Here is a 22567-nt window from a genome sequence, read left to right as displayed (position 1 = left end):
AACGTTAGTGATTGATTAGCCGATACATTGATAATTATACACTAAATAGAAGTGTATTAATGATATTTGTGAGAAATGTTTGTGATTATTTATCTTTAGTTTGATAATTAAAGTAAGTGGAGGTTTATTAGTAGTATTGTTAAGTAATATTAGTGTTATTCTGAAGTAACGCTAGTGATTCATTAGCCTATACATTGATAATTATAAGCTATATTCGATATACTATATATATATATATATATATATATATATATATATATATATATATATATGCTATACTATACTATATATACTATACACTCTACTAAAAACAGTTGTTTACCGACGCAGCAGTACCGACGGACTTTTTTCTGTCGCTTATAGTAATTAGTAAGTGCATTAGTTGTAATTAGCTTATAGATTGACATTACACTAAGTATAAGTCCTTTAGTAGTATCCTTAAGTAATGTTAGGTTTGATTCGACCGTAAATTGATAATTTTATTACGTAGAAGTGTATTAGTGATAATTAGCTTATATAAATTGATAATTACAATAAGCATAAGTGGATTTGCCGATGATTTATTCTAAATTCATAATTACACTACCTAAATGTATAGTATAGTGTATATATATATATATATATATATATACATACACATCTTAATATAACTAATGTTATATCGAATATCGCTTATATAATATACACTTAGTATATATATATACATCTTACTATAGCTAATGTTATATCGAATATCGCTTATATAATATACACTTAGTGTATATATATACACACACATCTTAAATTGATAATTACTGTAAGTAGAACTGCATTAATGGTATCCTTAAGTAACGTTAACTATCAATGAACTAGTGGTATCCTTATATAAGTAACGTTAGTGATTGATTAGCCAATACATTGATAATTATACACTAAATGGAAGTGTATTAATGATATTTGTGAGAAATGTTTTTGATTGTTTATCTTTAGTTTGATAATTAAAGTAAGTGGAGGTTTATTAGTGGTATCGTTAAGTAATATTAGTGTATCATTAATAATTAATTAGCTTATAAATTGAAAATTATGGGTCATTAATTTTGATTTATATAATTATGTGTTAGATTCTAAATAATTATAAATTTGATATTGATTCATGCTAATCTGTTAGTTAGAATTTTATTAATTGTGCATTATGATTTTTGTTATATAATATAATATTTATAAGTGAGAGAATTGTTTTAGAATTTAATCATTAAGTTTTACAATTATTTTAAAAAATAAGTTTGTTTTAGTAATGGAATGTCAGGCAAAAAGCCCTAACTTAACAATTTTCCTTTCTCTTTCGTTCTCCGCCTCTCTGCTTCTGCCGCTAATCACAGGCTTCACCATCATCGTCGGCACTCATCCAAGCGGCCATCGTCATCGTCGTCGAAAATCCAAGCGGCCAGCGTAGGTACTCAGGCTCCTCTCCATCTCCGGTAAGTTTTTTTTTTCTTCCACCTCTCTAACTATTTTAGAGATGCATTTTTCGGATCTGTTTTAGGCCGTTTCAGTCTAGAGAAAAACGGAACCCTAGTTAGGTCTTTTACGGAGCCTCTTGTTATTCTGAATTCTCTTTTACGAACTAGCTAGGATTGAGGTCTCTACAAAGTTCGATCCTTTCTTTCTATATTTTGTAATGGTGCCTAGTACATTGTCATTTGTACATGCTCATTTGCTCATTATTTTTTGAAATAAAATTTTGATCTGTTGTTTATGTATGTTTCGTCTCACTGTTTCCCACATAGGAAATATGCTTAAGAACTTGCACTAGAGTATTAGCTAACTGATTTACCCAACTTGGAAAATATGCTTGACCACTTACAATTGAGTGTTATGATGAGGACCTAGATAGTCCATGAAGATTAATTTCAAATAAGGTCTTAATTGATTGATAGAATTAGAGCATTGCAAACAAATGCGCTATTTTTTGGCAACGATTGTGTTTCTTTTGATGGTTATTTAGCTATGCTGGGAGTTAATTACTTAGGTTCTTTTTTTTAATATTAATTGATTGTAAATTGATGTACATGTTTGTGCTTTACTCCTCTTTAAACTGCAAGAGTTTTGCTGAAAATTGTTTTCTTTTTTCAAGTTATAAAATAAGGTCTGTTAGTGTAATTTGGATAGAATTTTCATTGAATGGATATGTAGTTTAGTATTACTGTGTTTTGTCAAATAAACAAATTCATATGTTACTACCCTAGTGTTAATAACAAATTCATATTTACTTTTTTCTTTCTCTATTCTGCTTGTATTTGCTTAATTATGTCGTTCTCATACAAGTTGTGTTGCTTTCAAGTGTCAACTATCATTGTTTTGTTGAAAGACATGTAATATTCCAACCAAATAAAGTGTTTGTCTTCTCTTTAATTATTTGTCTGCACCATTAATTTGAATTATGATCAATATAACATGTAATTTATTCGTTCTTTATGTAGATGGATTATCGTAGTTGGATGTATAATAGGAATTATCGTAATCGTCGGTTTTTTAGGGAGGAATTTATAGAAGGGGTTGAGGAATTTATTACGCATGCAATGTCACTTGAACCGTTTCGGATTGGAGGGTTGAATAGGTGTCCTTGTGTGAGGTGCAAGTGTTTGCATTATTTTGGACTAGAGGATGTTAAGACTCATCTTTATCAAAAAGGGTTTAAGGATAATTATTTTGTGTGGACTAGTCATAGAGAGATTGATGGTACTGATGGTGTATTTCATAATGTAGTTGGTCAAAGTAGTAGGTTGGTGGGGAATAATGTTCAACATCCGAGATACCATGAAATGGTTGCGGATGCTCTAGGGATGCACTTCGATTTTGAAACCAACGAAAGTGTTGAACAACCTCCTAATGAAGAAGCAAAATATTTTTATGAACAGTTAGAGGCTGCTAGTCGTCCACTAAAACAAGGGAGTATGCACTCTCAATTGTCTATTGCGGTTAGATTATTAAGTATCAAATCAGATACCAATATTTCTCAAGCAGGAATGGATTCTTTCATTGGCCTTATGAGTGAACTAGTTGACCCAGATTTCAACATACCTGAAGATTTCTATAAGGCTAAAAGATTGGTTTCTAAGTTAGGACTCTCGTCTATGAGAATTGATTGTTGTGAAGATGGTTGCATGTTGTATTATAAAGGTGATGCAGATTTAGAAAGTTGTAAATTTTGTGAAAAAACTCGTTTTAAATGGCTTTTCAGCGGGAAGAATGCTGCTGTGAAGTCGATGCATTACTTACCTCTTATTCCTAGATTAAAGAGGTTGTATGCATCGATGAGTTCTGCTCCTTATATGAGATGGCACTATGAAAATAGAAGGTTGCCCAATGTTATGTGCCATCCTTCAGATGGGGAAGCTTGGAAGCATTTTGATAGGACGTATCCGGATTATGCTAGTGAACCGAGGAATGTTCGATTGGGTTTGTGTGCTGATGGTTTCACGCCATTTTCTATTTCTGCAACACCATATTCATGTTGGCTGGTCTTTATTACTCCGTATAATATTCCGCCTGAAATGTGTATGACTAGTCCATATATATTTCTAAATTGTGTTATTCCCGGTCCCCACAATCCAAAGGGTTTGATTGATGTATATTTGAAACCTTTAATTGATGAGCTTAAACAATTGTGGTATGATGGAGTTGAGACATATGATATATCAACTAAGCAAAATTTCAACTTGCGTGCTAACTTAATGTGGACCATTAATGATTTTCCTGCGCATGGAATGTTGTCTGGGTGGATGACTGCCGGAAAGTTAGCATGTTCTTACTGTATAGAAAATGGTAAAGCGTTCACTTTAAAACACGGCCGAAAGCAGCCATGGTTTGATTGTCATCGTCAGTTCTTGCCGGTTGATCATGAGTTCAGAAGGATGAAGAACGCATTCAAAAAGAATACAGTTGAACATGATTTGCCACCTCTAATTTATTCCGGTGAGGAAATTTGGGAGAGGGTTCAGAACTTCACTAAAGTTACCGAGGCCCCACCTTCTAGATTTCCTGGATATGGTGTTACTCATAACTGGACAAAGCAGAGCATATTTTGGGAGTTGACATATTGGAAGGATAATCTTCTCCGACATAATCTTAATGTCATGCATATTGAGAAGAACTATTTTGACAATTTGTTCAACACAGTGATGGATGATAAGAATAAGACAAAAAATAACCCGAAGGCTAGACTGGACTTACAAGAATATTGCAGGCGACTTGAGTTACATTTGCAGTATGGGAATAATGGTAAGGTGTTCAAGCCCAAGGCCAGCTACACATTCACTTTGGAACAAAGACGACAGATTTGTGAGTGTGTTACAAACCTAAAGATGCCCGAGGGCTATGCATCGAACATGGGAAAACGTGTCAATATGGTTGAGGCAAAGCTGACTCATATGAAAAGTCATGACTGTCATATATTCATGGAAACCTTAGTCCCTATTGCATTTTGTGGATTGCCTGAAAATATATGGAAATTCATCACAGAGATAAGTTTGTTCTTCAAAGACTTATGTTCTACCACATTAAGGGAAGAAAACCTATTTCAAATGAACCAGAACATTCCTGTTATCAGTAATAAGCTGGAGAGGATTTTTCCATGTGGTTTCTTCGATGTGATGGAACACCTGCCAATTCACCTTGTACACAAGGTGTGACTTGGAGGCCCAGTTCAATGTAGGTGGATGTATCCATTCAAGAGGTAATGATCAAACCTTGATTTATTCTTGTAATTTTCTTTAATGTTATCGTCTAATATGACAATGTGCAGGACTATCGGCAAGTGTAAACGATTTGTTAAACAGAGGAATAGGATTGAAGGATCCATATGCGAAGCCTATCTTGCAAAGCAAACTGCCCATTTTTGTTCTTACTACTTTGACAGTCATGTGTCATATGCTAGAAATAGGCCCAATCAACACAATGTGGTAATTGAGATTGATCCATTATATCCACCAATGTCCATATTCAATCAACCAGGACGAGGTTTTAAAGATCGAGCACAAAGGGGCCTAACTAGTATGGAGACAAATCAGCTTCAAATCATGTGTTGCTAAATTTTCCAGAAGTTCAACCCTTTCTTAAGTAAGTGTTGACGTAAGATTAATTTACACGGACTACTATTTAATTTGGTTGATGCAACTAACAAATAATTTTTAACGTGTCGCTCAGTGATTTCGTGAGTCAATTTGGTCATGGTGCTGTATATTCTACATTTGAGGCATGGTTTAAAGAGTGTGTAAGTGCATCTTACATACTTTCTCACATGTGATTATACATACTTGTGAATATACTTACTCACTTGTGATTTATTTAATGCTACATGTAGGTCAATAATCCAAACAACGGTGTTAATAATTTTTTGCAAGACATATCTTGGGGACCTGCACCTACGGTTACGACAATGTTTAAGTATTGTATGAATGGTTACAAATTTTACACCGAGGAATGCTCCAAGTATAAAAAAAAAGCAATAACAGTGGGGTGTGTGTCAAAGGCGGTGAAGGCAACCAGGATGGGGAAAATGATTATTATGGTGTGATCAAAGAGATTCTAGAATTGTCATATTCAGGTTGGCCATATAAGAAGATCATACTTTTCCGATGCAAGTGGTTTGACCCAACACCTAGAAGAGGTACAAATGTACACTCGCAGTACAACATAATTGAGGTTAATAAAAATAGGGAGTATGATCGCTATGATCCTTTTATAATTGCAGAAAGAGTTAGGCAAGTATACTATGCTTCATATCTATTGCGGAGGGATAAGGCTGATTGGTTGGTTGTAATCAAAACAAAGCCTGTTGGCAGGGTGGAAGTTGAGAATGTACTAGATGTTGCTTACCAAAACGATACCTCAAGTGTTAACTAAATGGTAGATGATCGGATAGAACTTAGAGCATCCTCAACGCATATTAGAAGAAGTTGATATGGAGGAAATAACAATCATAGAAAATGAGGATGAAGAATCACCTAATGAAAATGAAATAAGTGAAGAGGAAGGATTTTCAGACGAGGAAGGATACGTCGACGAAGACGACTAGCATGTCAGTATTTTCAAGCGTTCTTAACTTATATAGATTTATATTCTCAATTCTAACATTTTCTTTAATTTATGCAAATGGCCGGCAGGGGTCGAGGTAGGTCTAAGAAGGATAAAAGGTCTACTGATCATGATAATGGTGCTACACCCTCGCTTCCTTCCACTCCACACTTTCATCCCTCTGGTGCCGATGGTCGGCATCAATCTTCTAGGCACAGATCTATTCCACCACATCCATCTACTCATTATACTACCCACCATTCGCCCGTCCAGCAGTATTATCACAATTCTCCGCCAAAGGGCTATACTCCACTTCCTCCTAATGATCCTACCAATAGTTACATGGGTGCATCGAGTCACCAGTCACAGGGCCATGTGATACGCCCGTCGTCTGCTCCATTTGCTTCATCTCCAGCCGGATCGCATCCATTTAGATTTCAAACAGCCGGATCGCAACAGTGGTCTGGATCAGAGCAGGGGTCTAGATCTGTGCAGGGATGTGGATCGCGGACATCTTCAGGGACCTCGTCTCCCTCTCCACAGAGTTCATTTCTTAGCATTTCTAGACTTCGTCTTCGAGATATTAGCACTGAGTCAGATGCCCCTCTTCTGGGCATGCTTCAGATTCATCGGAGGATGATGATTCGGATGATGTGCGTTATGATCATTACCATAGGATGATCATCAGGCCTGAAGGCAATGGGTAAGATTTATTTATTACTTCTTTATTTTTGCTGAATTAGAATGCTACTCTTATTTATTTAATATAATTGCAATGTTGCAGGTTTATTCCTAATAATCATGTTACAAAGATAATCACTGATATACTTGCCTCGTTGTATTTAATGCCCTATCCGACTTGGAGTGACTTTCCAGATAGTCTCGTGCAACAGATGTTCAACCAATTTAAGGTTTTAATACAATTCTTATCTATTTAAATATTATATTAACAATATTTTCATCTAACGTTACTTACTTATTTGCAGACTAAGTGTTCCTGGGAGGACCAGTGTAACCGTAAAATTTGTAAAAATTGGGAGTACAAATGTCGTAGGAGACTCTCTGATTCCTTCAGCACCGCTCGAAGGGTTAAAAAGAAGCCTTCATGGGTTCTACCGCATATATGGGTGGATCTGGAGAAGTATTGGACCACCGACAAATTCAAGAAGCAGAGTGAACAGGGAAAGAAGGCCCGAGCATCTGAGAAGGGTGGCTCCTTGCACTGTCTGGGTTCAAGGAGCATGGGGGATACAAGGAGATATCTGGTAATTCCTTAAAATATTTCGGTCTATTTTTATCGAAGTATATTTATATATCTCCCAAAATTTTGGAATATCACGACAAGTTAGCATTTCAAAAATACACACATAACATACAATATTTATACTAAATGAGGTTGTTTTTGTTAACTACAGAATTATGTGACTACCATATTTATACTAAATGAGGTTGTTTTTGTTCAACTTCCTTGCTTAGAGAAATATATATATTGTCATACAAATATAGTACAATAACATACAAGTTTTATCTTTTAAATTTTTGAAGACGGACAAGTTTTATAAACTAACAATTGGTAGCTCACTTCAACTATGTATGTATTAGGTCCTTTACCGTCTTATTCCTCTTCTTTGTTGTGGCTTGAAACCTATTGATTTTTTTCTTAACATTGCATTCGTATAAGTGAAAAAATATACAAAGAACATCATATATGTTCCTACTTTGGAAATTGCACGTCTTCCAATTGTTTCCTTATGCGATGCTGCTCCAAAACAGAACAAAATGGTTGAGCATTATGCATGGAATAGCATGTCTATGTTAAACTTCTACCAGCAAAGAAACTTAGGTTATTATAATATTTGTTGTTTGGGTTGGCACTATGTAACACACTCCTCATTTGAATTGTTGCTTAACACAAATTGGTAGGTGAACTTTTTCGTCATTGTCTACTTACAGATTGCTCTTGGAGATGTTATATTTGTTTCCTACATCTAGAGGTGTTTTTGATATTTAAGGAGTCGGATTTCAGAGTTAGTATTGTAATTCAGAATTAAATAATGTAAGCAAACCATCTTCATCCATAATTATTGAAGCTTAGATGCTTTTTTCAGATTACAACATAGGTTATTACAAAAGTTTAGCTTCTTTCCTTTTCTCGTTCCCAAGCCTTGAAAAGACCTTAATTTACGCCTTGAAAAGACCTTAATTTACGAAGTGTTGGTTTCTTGACAGTACACTAAAAAGCATGAAATTTATTTTAATTAGGTTTAAGATGTTGCTTTATCTATTATTAGATTTCTATTTAATGTATTTTTCATGTTTATAAGCGCTAATGTTCATGAAAAATCTCTCTTTCAATTTGAGAAGCACTGGTTCCAAATTTGTTGAAGAGTCATATTTTAATATGTTGTTTATTTTAAATGAGCAAATTCATGTTGATAGGAATTTGTATTCAGCGGCACAAAAATCTAAAATCTTGAAGAAAATTATGAAGACCACAATTTTAGAAGGGGAAAGAACATAGTAATGGTTAACATACAACACAAACTAATTAGAGAATATTGGATCTAGAACACAATCTTGGAGTTGTATGGCCAAACATTATATAGACTAACCAGCTCTAGGCTATCAAAAACCAAAGTTTTTTTCAGTGAAGCTAGGACTCCATATAATCCCAGCTTCATGTTGTATTTTTTATTCTATGTTTCTCTCAAGGATCTAGTTACTTAAAATTTCTATCTCTTAAATTGCACTCTGCTTTTACAACAAAATACGAGTATAGCTATAGTTTTCATTAACACGTTTATTATATTTGTAGGAAAAAAAATTGGGTAGGAAGTTGAGTCATGATGAGTTCTTCATGGAGGCTCACATCCGGAAGAAGAAGGCACCGACATATCTAACTAGATGGGTCGAGGACCTGGCAGAGACTACACATGTAAGTTTCATAACTACTATAAATGTTTCTAATATTATATAGTTAGTAATTTTCTATCTTCTAAATAAAGGGTCGCTACAAGATCAATTTGGAGGAGTACACTCAGAGCTTGCCACTAAATGAGCAAGGCGAGCGACCGCCCATTTCAGACGAAGAAGAGAAGAGGATATGGTTGAGTACTGTCGGTGGTCCTAAAAAGGAGATAGCATACGGCCTATCAGATAAATCGTTTTGGTGCTACAGGGCTGGATTGCAAGGTATAGGGACTTCCGCCCAAGGCGAGGCGATTGATAGTTCAGCTATATCGTCTATGGAAGAGAAGATCGCAAAGCTGACAGCAGAGCTTGAAGAGACCAAGGCTAGAGAAAAGAAGAATTTTGATACCCTTCAAGGTCAGCTAGAAAGGAGGGACAAACAATTTGATCTCCTTCAAGGTCAGCTGGTCAATCTTCTTGTTTGTGGTGCTTTCCCCATTCCCTGGTCTCCTCCTCCTTCACCATCTGCCGGCGATGAAGGTCCTAGGACCGAAGATGAAGATGATGCTACATAAAAAACTCATTGAATGTTGTGTATCGTTAAACAAAGTTGTGAACTTGTCAATATTTTGTTGTTGGTTATTTGAATGATGATTATATTGTTATTGAACACTTTAGTAGTTGTGGTTGTGGTTATTAGTTGTTAGTTAATTGTTGTTGGTGGTTGTTATTAGTTATTTTATTGAGTTTTCATGGTTGAATTGCAGCAATGTATGTTGCCATTATAGGATGTGTTGGTTTAAATTGGCAGGTAGTGTAGCTTAAAAACAACCATTTTTTGCTCAGTTTTTACCCAGTTTTTCGACTGAATTCAGTCGGAAATTATAAATTTATATTTATTTTTTAAATAAATTAACAATTTATAAATAATTATTTAATTAAATAATATTATTATTTTTTAAAAGTTTTGACCGAATTTGGTCGGAAAACTAAAATTAAAAATAAATAAATAATAATATTTTCCGACCGATTTCGGTCGAAAATTTGAAAACTAAAAAAAATATTTAATAATTTCCGACCGACTTCGGTCGGAAAATAAAGTTTGATTGTCAGTCAGCGCATTGGATTTTATCGACCGATTGCGGTCGGAAGTTTTCGGCCAATATTTTTCGACCGAAATCGGTCGGAAATTTGCGACCAATTGCGATCGGTCTGCGTTTGCGACCATTGTTTTTCCGTCCAATTAAAAATAGTCGGAATTTGGTCGGAAATCACCTGATTTTTAGTAGTGAAAACTTATAAAATATTGAAAATAATAATTTTTTGGGTTTGGTTAATTAGTTAATATAGTCACGATAAATAAAAGAAATTTGTTTGATAGTTAGATTTGTAATTAACCAAATTATAAAACAAACAAATGAGTCGTTAGACAAAATTTTGAGTTAGACGGGGTGGGTTATGACTTATCGTAACTCAAATTGTTCTGTCTATCTTGATCCAAACAAATTTTATACAAATTATGACCCAATAAAGTTACATTAAAAGTCCTGAAGGGACGGCTCAGTTGGATTTGGAGGGCGCTGTCCACATGGGTGATGCGGGTCCGAACCACCTCAATGCCCCTCTGGGTTTGAGCCTGTCGCACGGAACTTGCCTAGTACGGTTAATATCTCCTGTGTGGTTTGCAGGCTATTACACAGTGAAAGATCCAGTGGACACAGATTGCTCACCATAGAGTGCACACCCGAAGGGCAGAGACTATAAAGGCTGAGAGTTTTCCTGGGGTTCCAAAAAAAAAAGTTACATTAAAATCCACACACTTACATTAGTGCTTTAATCAGCCTCTATAAAGTTTAGAGTCAGAAGCGAGCAGGATCCGGAGATAAGCACATAGCGAGATGGGAAGAGAGATAGAGAAATCAAAGGAGGAAAGAAGAAGGAAAAAAGAGGGGTGAAGAGTAATTTGGAAAAATTAAATTTTATTTTTAAAAAGTACATAAGCGATAAGAAGTAAAATATTTCAAACCTAAAGAGCTTTTAAACCAAAAAATTATATGTAGGGTTGGAGTCGCAAACAGGCGGTTCGGGTCGGATATGGTTCGGGTCGAAAACGAATAATAAAAAATGGATAAATTATTCAATCCGACCCATATTTAATACGGATAAAAAAACGGGTTTACCGGCGGATAATATGGGTAACCATCCCATATTATCCATGATTTTTTTGCATATGATCATTTTTGGGAGAATTCTTAGTCTCTCTAACTTGAGGAACCTTCAAGTTGAGGTTTTACAAATGTAAAAGTTAGACCAATTAGTTATCCATTTTCTAAATGGATAATATAGTTCTTATTCATATTTGATCCGTTTTTAAAAAGTTCATTATCCAATCCATTTTTTAGTGGATAATATAGGTGGTTAACTATTTTCTTATAATCATTTTGCCTGAGTTTCTTTAGGTTTATAGCACGTAACTTACTCTTGATATTTCATATTTACCGAAGATCAAAATAAGCCAAAAGACCAGCTTTTAAGCTTTATCCAAATACCCTCTTATAGCTTGTTTGCCAAGCTTCTAAAATCCACCTAATTATTCCCATTGTTATGTACTTCCTTTCCCTTTTTGCCTTTTCTTAGGAATATTCAGAATTTCTTTTGAAAAATCAAAAGGTTGGTAATTCGACAGTATGTTTTTCATTAAAAAAAATCGCAATCAAATCCTCCATTGTTTCTTTCGTCAGTCAAGGACTCAAAGCCATGCATTACTGCTCATCCTCTATGACTTTTGTTTCTTTATTTCTTCCTTTGAGGCTTTGACTATGCGACTGTTATTGTCAGATAAATTATTGAAATGAGCCAATAAAATAAATTAAAGAAGGAAAAAATTACAATGTCTACGATTCAATTGCTACGTTAGCCTGGCTCTAACAACGTACTCGAATTCAGTACCAATTTAATCGAGATTACTAATGAACATACTATTGCAGTGGCATAAGGCAGTGGGTGCACGTGGCAATTCAATAACAACAACTGCGTCTCAACCAAAATTTAATGCATATACGACTCATCCATATTGTTTCCACACCATTTTTGGACTGTTTCCTATTACTACTATAATAATACAAAAAATCAACTTTTGGCATTGTATTGGAGAAAAATTGAGTTTATATTAAAGATGATGTGGCATGACACATGGATTAGTTAAATGGTCAAAGCGCAGCAATTGACTAAGAGGCACGGATGGAGACAGCCACGGGAAGAAGAATTTAAATAGGCACGAGACGACGTATAGATACGAGTCTCGTACCAATTTAAATTATTTACAGCCAACGGATTAGAAGGCATTGAAGACAAAGATCTGATGACAGAAAGGAGTCCAAATTCATTATTAAATACTTGATACGTTACAAAATTGGTATTTAATAGGAATGATTATATAACGGCTTATTTAATGTCATTTATTACTCATGATTATATCATTAAAGCTGAGGCTTCATTCCTTTACCTAGAATTATCTATAAAAGGAAGAAGTATCATCATTTGTAAGGACACAGAATACTATTGAGAATTCATTGAAATACACGTCTATTTGCTTTTTTACCATCATTCTCAAAAGTATTTTATTTTGTCTCCTGATTATCAGTAACCCGAATTTCTTTTTAGCTTTGACCAAAGACTCAGATTTTTGGTTAAACAAATTGGTTCCGTTACCGGGAATCTGATAATCTTTCCTTTTAAGCTATATCTTATCTATTATCGTCACCATGTCAAACAATAACGCCGACAACAACAGTAACAACACATTGGGAAACCATGAGAATCAAATACATCAAAATCAAGATATCGTGGTTCCCTCTCCTTTAAATTCACCACGTCAATCTCGTGAAGGCACTCCTGTTACTGAATCCCGTGCTGATCAACAAGAGCAATCTGAACATTTTGAAGGAGTTACAACTGAAGCTTTACAAAAGCTAATTGATGCACAGGTCGACAAAGCTCTTCAGGCACTTGTTAGTCGATTGCCTGCTGCGCCACCCACACCAACTCCTAATAATAATACATTGGAGAATCCCCGTTCTGATCTTGATAATTCTGGAAACGGAGCAACCCCCAGTGAACCACAAGAAGGGGGACCAGGTAATTTAAATAATTCGTATTTGCAAAATTTAGTACTAACCTTGCAGAAACAGCTTAAGGAACAAAATGAGCGTATTGAACAAATCCCTGGAGTTCCACCTGTAATAAAAGGAGTAGACATGGACAAATACTCACAACAACCATGGAAGCCTAGTGCTGCTCCCCTTCCAATTCCGAAAAAGTTCAAAATGCCTGACATCCCGAAATATGATGGTACTACAGACCCACGTGACCACGTAACTGCATTTACAACAGGCGTAAAAGGCAACGACTTGACCAAACAAGAAATTGAATCAGTATTGGTCAAGAAATTTGGAGAAACACTCACCAAGGGTGCATTAACCTGGTATTCTCTTTTATCTGAAAATTCTATTAATTCTTTTGCTGAGCTTGCAGATTCTTTTATTAAAGCACATTCGGGAGCACAAAAGGTTGAGAAAAGAATGGAAGATATTTTCAAAATCAAACAAGGGGATTCGGAGCTGCTTAGAAACTTTGTTGATAGATTCCAGCGTGAAAGAATGACTCTACCTCGTGTGCCTGACAATTGGGCTGCTATAGCCTTTGCAAGTAATTTAAATGACAAAAGTTCTGAAGCCACGAGACGACTCAAAGAAAGCCTTCGAGAATTTCCTGCAACCACATGGAATGATGTTTACAACAGGTATAGCACGAAGCTGCGAATTGAAGAAGATACCGTACCTAAGCTTCATCATGAAGAAAGGGGCGGTACCCGAAGGTCAGAAATCGAAAAAAGATCAGGTAAAAACAGGTACGATCCATATATGGGACCTGCAGGAAAAGACCCATGGTCGAAACAAGATAGCCAGCAATATGATCAAAAATCGAGGAATCGGGATTCTGGCTCTTCTTCAAAGTTCAGGAATGATCGGAACAGACAAGAATCACGAGATGATGATCGGAGTTTAAAGGCACGATTCGGCGGATATAATTTTAATGTCTCTACCTCCGAGCTCGTAGCTGTTTTAAGAAGCATGGGAGATAAGGTACGGTGGCCAAAAGAGATGCGGTCCAATCCAAGTAGACGCAATCCGGATCATTGGTGCGAATTTCACAACGATCACGGGCACAAAACTTCATAATGTAGATTCCTGCAGAGTGAAGTGGATCATTTATTGAAGCAAGGGTACCTCACTGAGTTATTTAGTGAGAAAGGAAAACAAGCTTATATGAAAAACAGACAAGAGCCACCACAACCTCCTTCACCCAAGAGGACAGTGAATGTCATAAGCGGGGGAGAAGATATTCACGGCGTAACCTACACAGCCTCCAACAAGGTTTCTAAGGTAACGATTACACACGGGAAACGGGTGCGGCAGGTCCTTGAAAATGAAAGTATTTCGTTCGATGATGCAGATACCGAAGGAGTGACAACTCCACATAATGACGCACTGGTAATATCTTTACTTGTACATGATACTAATGTAAAACGAGTTTTGATTGATCCAGGGAGTTCTGTAAATATTATATTACTAAGGGTACTACGAGAAATGCAAGCTGAAGACAAAATGATACCCAAGGCGCACACCTTGTCAGGCTTCGACAATTCAAGTGTAGTAACAAAAGGTGAGGTATTTCTAACAACTTTTGCTATGGGTGTTGTGAAGGAAACTAAATTTCAGGTAGTTGATATGGAAATGGCCTACAATATGATCATGGGGAGACCATGGATACACGATATGGATGATGTCCCATCAACTCTACATCAGGTTATTAAATTCCCATCACCATGGGGAATTTGCCAAATTCGTGGGGATCAGCAGATGGCTAGAAGTGTCAACGCTGTAACAAGTACGAGCACCGCAAATAAAGAAAAATAGCAATCACAGGAAACAGTTGAAGGTAAAAAAGATCAAACTTCAACTGAACAGGAAAAGACGGATTTGGAATCAAGACCTGACACAATTCAAGAACCTGAAGAAAATGAAAGCATCAAAACGACAATTGAAGAGCTTGAGGCAGTGATGTTATTTGATCAATGGCCTGAACAGAAGGTTTATGTCGGGGCCAATTTAAGCACGAACATGCGAGGTATGATAATCGAATTTTTAAAAGCTAACTTAGACTGCTTTGCTTGGTCCCACGCTGATATGACAGGGATACCACCAAATGTGATGACTCACAAACTCAATGAGGACCCTTCTTTCACACCAATAAAGCAAAAGAAACGGAAACAAGGTGCTTTCAAGAACCAGGTGATTCAGGATGAAGTCCAAAAATTATTAAAAATCGGATCAATCCGTGAGGTAAAATATCCTACTTGGTTAGCTAACACGGTGGTTGTACCCAAGAAAAATGGTAAGTGGCGTGTTTGTGTAGATTATACCGATTTAAATAAAGCCTGTCCAAAAGATTCCTTTCCCTTACCGCATATAGACCAACTAATTGATGCAACCGCAGGTCATGAACTTTTAAGTTTTTTAGATGCATACTCGGGATATAATCAAATTAAAATGGATCCTGGTGATGAAGAAAAAACTTCTTTCATCACAGACAGGGGGACTTACTGTTATAAAGTAATGCCCTTTGGCCTCAAAAATGCTGGGGCAACCTATCAAAGGTTGGTCACCAAAATGTTCCAAGAACATTTAGGGAAAACAATGGAGGTATATATAGACGATATGCTCGTCAAAACCCAGCAATCTCATGATCATATTTCTCATCTATCTGTTACTTTTGAAATTTTGCGAAAATTTAATATGAAACTCAACCCAGAAAAATGTGCATTTGGAGTTGCATCAGGTAAGTTTTTGGGTTTTCTTGTTTCTAATCGTGGTATTGAAGTGAATCCTTCTCAGATCAAAGCAATAGAAGAAATCCCTGATATCCTTACTAATAAAAAGGAAGTACAAAGATTAACGGGAAGAATTGCAGCTTTGGGGAGATTTATTTCCAAATCCTCAGAAAGGTGTTTTAAGTTTTTCTCTGCACTTAAAAAGCAAGATCATTTTGAATGGAATGAAGATTGTCAACAAGCCCTTAGAAATTTGAAAGCTTATTTGTCAAAACCACCGTTGTTGGCAAAACCAAAGGTGGGGGAAAAACTTCTCATTTATCTGGCCGTATCTGAAGTCGCAGTGAGTGCTGTTTTAGTCCGCGAGGACCAAGGTAAACAATCTCCTATTTATTATGTAAGTAAGTCCTTATTGGAAGCTGAGACACGATACCCACAGCTAGAAAAATTAGCATTAGCTTTGATCATGGCATCTAGAAAGTTAAGACCTTATTTTCAATGTCATCCCATTGTTGTAGTTACTGCTTTTCCGCTTCGAAATATTTTGCATAAACACGAACTTTCAGGAAGATTAGCAAAATGGGCTATAGAACTAAGTGAGTATGAAGTTATTTATCAACCCAGGACCGCTATAAAGTCTCAAGTACTAGCTGATTTCGTGGCTGATTTTAGCCAGGGGATGCATTTAGAAGCAGAAAAAGAATTACTAGTTTTTAATGGTGCGAACCCGGGGACTTGGGTTTTATTCACTGACGGTTCATCTAATGTAAAAGGGGCAGGCCTAGGAATAGTCCTCGTACCACCTGCGGGTGAGACCATTAGACAGGCTATAAAATGTCATTCTATAACTAACAATGAAGCAGAGTATGAGGCTGTAATTGCAGGTTTAGAATTGGCACGAGAACTCGGCATAACACAGATTATAATCAAGAGTGATTCTCAACTCGTGGTTAATCAGATGCTGGGGACTTATACAGCCAGAGAGTCACGAATGCAAGAATACCTCGCAAAGGTACGGGAGTTAATAAAGCAATTCCAAACTTGGAAAGTAGTGCAGATCCCAAGAGATGAGAATGTAGAGGCAGATGCTTTAGCAAACCTTGCATCCGCAGCAGACGTGGCAAACAATACAGATGCTTCAGTCATACATCTATTTCATTCCATTCTTGAATCTGATAAAAACGAGGTAAATTTTAATCATCTAACATGGGATTGGAGAAATGAAATTGTTGCCTTTTTACAGCACGGAACCGTGCCTAATGACAAAGGAAAGGCTCACGCGCTTCGCAAAAAAGCTGCACGATATTGTTTATATCAAGGAAATCTTTATCGAAAGATGTTCGGCGGACCACTAGCAAGGTGTCTCGGACCCTCTCAAACCGAATATGTCATGAGAGAAGTACATGAAGGACATTGTGGGAATCACGCAGGAGGACGGTCACTGGTAAGAACGTTAATTCGCACAGGATATTATTGGCCTAAGATGGAAGAAGAGGCAACCAGTTTCGTGTCCAAATGTGATAAATGTCAAAGGTACGACAATAATATGCACAGACCAGCTGAGTTACTACATCCTGTTTTAGCCCCTTGGCCCTTTATGAAATGGGGAATGGATATCGTAGGTCCACTTCCACAAGCAAAAGGTCAGGTAAAATTTCTACTTGTACTTACAGATTATTTCACTAAATGGGTAGAAGCAGGGGCATTTAAACAGGTACGAGAAAAAGAAGTTAAAGACTTCATATGGCGAAATATAATATGCCGCTTTGGAGTACCAAAGGAGATCGTGTGTGACAATGGACCACAATTCATTGGAGCTCAAATTACAGAATTTCTTCGAAGTTGGCATATCAAAAGAATAACGTCTACGCCATATCATCCAGTAGGGAATGGACAAGCAGAATCAACTAACAAAGTTATTATCAATAACTTGAAAAAGAGGTTACAAGATTCAAAAGGTAATTGGCCTGAGGTGTTACCTGGAGTATTATGGGCTTATCGTACAACGACCAAAACAGGCACTGGAGAAACACCATTTTCAATGGTTTATGGTACGGAAGCCTTAATTCCAGTTGAAATAGGAGAGTCAAGCACACGATACGATCAGGCAACGGAGGAATCTAATAATGAAGAGATGCGGGTTAGCCTAGATTTACTTGAAGGGAGAAGAGAAGCTGATTTGATAAGGATGGCGGCACAAAAGCAAGTAATAGAACGATATTACAATAGGAAAGCACGCCTCAGATTTTTCAAAATTGGGGACTTCGTGCTTAAAAAGGTGTTCCAATCTGCAAAGGCTGCTAACTCAGGAAAGCTAAGTCCAACATGGGAAGGACCGTACAAAGTCCGTGGCATTGCGGGAAAAGGAGCATACCAGTTGGAAACAATGGATGGTAAAGTTTTACCCTCACATTGGAATGCTGTCCACTTAAAAAGATATTACTTTTGAGAAAGTACCTACGGTCAGGTATCATCATGTTAAAATTTCTCTCTTGGTTTATTAATATTTTACTAACGATTTTAGATGCTAGGCAAAATATCCTAACTCGTGCCAAATGATGAGTCACAACCTGCAAGGCAAAATGGAGTATTCTTAAATTCCTAGCCCAGGGTTACAATTAATCTGATGGAAATACACACGAGTTAGGCGGTCTTCATATATAATCGCACCTTCGGGTCCCGCATATCTTTCTGTTTCAGGAAAAAGGGCCAAAGTAAAAGAAATAAACAAGTGCTCGAGGCTTCATACTTCACCGCTCAAACACTTGGGGGACTACAATATTGTACACAGATACGTGTAGAAATGCAGATACGCAGATACTAATATCGAACGATGGAAGTCAAGTGTTGAGAAAAAATTATGAAGTCTTCAGCATTCATGAGAATAACAGAGTCATCTCTCAAAACTCATAAACAAAGTCACCTCTCAAACCCTTCTTAATATATAAAGATAGGGTCATGACTATGTACTGAAACAGGTTATGAAGAAAAACCTTGTTTATTCTATGTTATGTACAAATCTGTTACAAGAAAAACAGTTACGAGAAAGTTGTAGATGTATTGTAATACATGTAATAGTCAAACACTTGTTAAAGTTTATGAATAAAAACTTGCCAAAGTTGTTTCATACAAAACGTGTGTATTCCTATTTCTTTCATCGTATTATAACACCATTATGAAGTTGAGACGTCTTCTTCATTAAGTGTCGATAAAATAAAAGGGCCCTCTTTTATAAGCCTCATGTTAATAAGTCATGAGAAGAATCATAAAGCATTTTCAAAGGATAAAAATGCTAAACTACTCTATAAGTCCTAAATAAGTAAGGAAAAGGCAAGAATAGAACACATTGAAGTACTAACGAAACTTCTTAATATAATTAAAAAGATTAAGTAGAAACTTAGTCAATAAAGGTTTATACAAGTGCCCCATTATGATAACTGGGGACTTTCACCAAAAAATCCCTTAAAAACTAAGGGATAAAACCATCATCCAATTGAAGGGGTTAGCACATCAGAAGTTGCAATATTAATTTCACTTTCAGCCACAGGCACGGTGGCAACTTCTGAAGAAGCAGCAACATGAACGGTTTCAGCTGAAGCAGGAATTGTAATCCCAATTGCTGCAGTAGTCACTTCTTCATTTAAAAGTTCTTCTGTTCCAGGAACTTCAAGTGCAGGAGAAGGAGTATCAATAGACTGTTGGCTTTTCTCGATGGTATCTACGACTTTGGCCAGTCCAGACTGCAAGTCAAAACCTTCTTGAGCAGCTTCCGTCAAAGCATCACGACGAGATTTCAGGAAAGCCCAATTCACCTCTATGTTAAAATTTTCCTCCAGAAGTCCATATTCCTTTTCCCACATAGCAAGATCGTTTTTTAAGATTTGGTGTTCAGCTAAATGGGAATCAAGGGAAGCTTCAAGAGAGGCATGAGAACTCTTCAAGGCATGAATCTCGTCAGAAGAAGTCTGTAAGTCAGCCTGAGCTTGAGTCAAGCTTTGCACTAACTCTCCTGCATACTTTTCCTTCCTAGCCAAAAGTGCCTTTAGCTCCCTAACTTCTTCACTAGCCTTGGATAATTGTTCTGACAAAGAGCATTCCAAAAGCTCTTTGTTTCTTTTCAATTGGCTTGAAGAAGCTTTGGCAGTTGCCAGTTCAGAAGCTAAACCACGGTTTTGCTGCTCCAGGAGATTTTTATTTTCTTGCAACTCCTCTATGGTCCCTTGAGCATTCTCAAACTGCTCCTTCCAATTGGTTGCTTCAAGCTGGGCTCCCCTAGCTATTTCTTCGGCCTCGTGGACAGTCTTTTCAGACTCACGGGCTTTTCTTTCCAGTAGGAAAATTCTTCCCATTAATTCCGTGCCAATAAGGTTAGCCTACAGAGATAACTCATAGAAATGAGAGATTGAAGATAATTAAAAAAAAACTTGTTGGTAAGAAGAAAAAATACCTTCAAAGTAGAATGAACTACGTCATTCATCAGAGTTAAGCAGCTATGGCTCTCCATCTTCTTCTTCTCGATATCTCCAATTAGAGGTTCGAGCCAAACATCGGCTCTACCGGTCTTCCTCAAGAGGCTATGATTGGCAGGAACCTCCAAAGTAACACTTCTCATAGTCATACTTCCACTGCTAGAACCTGTCTCTGTATGATGAACAGAGGGAAGAGGAGCAATGGAAGGAATGGAAGGAAAAGATGTAGAAACCAGGAATGGAAGGAAAAGATGTAGAAACCAACGCAGGAGCGGAAGCAGGTGCGGTAGAAACAGCCAAGGGAACGGATATAGGAGCGGTAGAAACTGGCAAAAGAACGGAAGTCGTCAAAACTGGTAAAGAAATACTTACGGTTGGCAGAGGAATGGAGGAAATAGGAACAAATGAGGAAAGAGGAGCTTCATCAAAAATAGGGCCGAGCTCGCCACTCCCGAAACCACTGTCAAAAAGATGCTGAATTGACTCATTATTATCTCTTGGTTCGGTGTCCTCGTCAGAATGAATCAAAACAGGCTCGGTGGTGGAGGTTCGAGCAGGAGTGTTTTCAATTTCATCATCAATGATTATTCGTCTCCTGACCCTTGGCCTGGTAATTAGGGAGGTACCCTCCTCTTCTTCTTCAGAACTTTCCTTTATAGCTTTCCTTTTTGGCAGCAAGGCTCGAGCCTTATCCAAATCAAGAGCAGCATTCGCAGACATGCGAATGGCCATAGCTACTTCAGCCGTCATTCCTCTAATGCCAAATCCTGATTAAAGGATGGATATACATGATTAAAGTTGAGGAAAAAGTGCTTAACATGTAAAAAAAATTCATATAAAAAGGGGGATACCATGTGTTTTGACCTTCCAGCCATGTAAGGAAGAAATTGATTTCCAAGTTCTCTGCTCCCTAGAAGCAATCTTCAAAAGTGAGTCTACCCAACCACGGAGGTTGGGAATAGGTTCCACATCTCCCATGGTTTCTACAAAAAACCAAGAAGAGACGAGGTTAAAAACAAACTTTCTTTTGAAATTCTCAAAAGTAGGTACGGTAAATAAAAGGAAACCTACGTTCAAAATTCCACTTCTTAGGGAAGGGAATATTTGTTTCGCCAATCAAGTCCACCGTACGAACAGCAACGTAACGGATATACCATCCACGATCTTTGTCATCTTCAGGATTTACCAAAACTTTTTTGCTCCTTGCAGTTAAGGTAAAAACCCCATGGCGTATTAAGTTAGGATGGTATAGATGAATGAGGTGAGAAAAGGTGAAATTGACATTGGCCTTGGAGGATAAATATCTCAAACAAGCCACTGTTCTCCACACTAATGGACCGATTTGGGCCAAACAAATTGTAAAGAAACGACAAAAATCGAGAATAACTGGGTCAATCGGAGGATTAAAACCTAAAGTGAAGGGGTAAGTATAAACAGAAGAATACCCACTTCTAAAAGAGGAAATTCTTTGATTTGGGGAAGGAATTGACATTCGGAGACTATCCTTCCAGTTACAATCTCTTCTTATGGTGGGGATTGTAAGCTCGGTTACAATTGTGGGGTAAGTATCGGCTTTTTCTAAATTTGTAATTTGTTTTTGAAGAGACGTTTTGTCACTTTCAAAAGACAAATCGCTGGGAACTATTTCATCAACTGAGGGTTGTTGAGAAGAATCAAGAATTTCCCTACTTTTAGAAGAAGGGGCCTTTGGGATAGAACTCTTTGAAGAAGAACCAGAGGAGCCGCCTCGAGTAGATTCTAACCCTGTTCGAAGCCTACCTCCTCCGCCTCTTCTGTGTCTAACAGGGGAGTTGGGAAATTGATCGAGAATTGGAACTTTTTTACGGTTAGGGTTTGAAGAAGACATTGTTAAGAAGGAAGTGTGTGCTGAAGATTTGTGAAGAAGACAAAGGAAGAAAAAGTTATGTGTAAAATGGGAACCGTCAACCTTAGAAGTGTAATGATGGAAAGCCAATAATAAAGGCAGCTATCACTTCGTAAATAGTGAGAATGAAGAGGTCTCGAAAAATGGTGTGAATAGCGGAATCAATTAGAAAATGACACATGGGCAGAACATTAAATGGAAAAGACTACTGAGGCGTTAATACTGTCATGAGCATTAAATGTGGCAAAAATTCCTTTTTCATGAAGATCCACTTCCCAAGTATTTAATTGATAAATAAATGGAAAGTGGGGGGACTATCTGTATTGGGAAAAAACTGAGTTTATATTAAAGATGATG

The 22567-nt window shown here is 37.0% G+C and overlaps 1 protein-coding gene across 10 annotated transcripts; it reads left to right on the top strand.

Moving 5' to 3' along the window:
* The first annotated feature begins 1299 nt into the window (after window positions 1-1299).
* LOC104230914 (uncharacterized) lies at window positions 1300-9644 on the top strand. Of its 10 annotated transcripts, none has more exons than XM_009783825.2 (6): window positions 1300-1457; window positions 6679-6757; window positions 6839-6965; window positions 7041-7319; window positions 8870-8989; window positions 9060-9644. In XM_009783825.2, the coding sequence occupies exons 2-6, from the start codon at window positions 6732-6734 to the stop codon at window positions 9537-9539; spliced, it is 1032 nt and encodes a 343-aa protein (XP_009782127.2). In that variant the 5' UTR covers window positions 1300-1457; window positions 6679-6731; the 3' UTR covers window positions 9540-9644. The 10 variants fall into 10 exon arrangements, 6 of the variants coding, with proteins under 6 accessions (XP_009782127.2, XP_009782126.2, XP_070028041.1 ...); XM_009783824.2 differs by having other exon boundaries at window positions 6144-6757; XM_070171940.1 differs by having other exon boundaries at window positions 5342-6757.
* The last annotated feature ends 12923 nt before the right edge of the window (window positions 9645-22567 follow it).

The sequence above is a fragment of the Nicotiana sylvestris genome, chromosome 4 (genome assembly GCF_000393655.2).
Source record: "Nicotiana sylvestris chromosome 4, ASM39365v2, whole genome shotgun sequence".
In the NCBI taxonomy this organism is placed as follows: Eukaryota; Viridiplantae; Streptophyta; class Magnoliopsida; order Solanales; family Solanaceae; genus Nicotiana; species Nicotiana sylvestris.
This window is presented reverse-complemented; position numbering and strand designations above follow the sequence as displayed.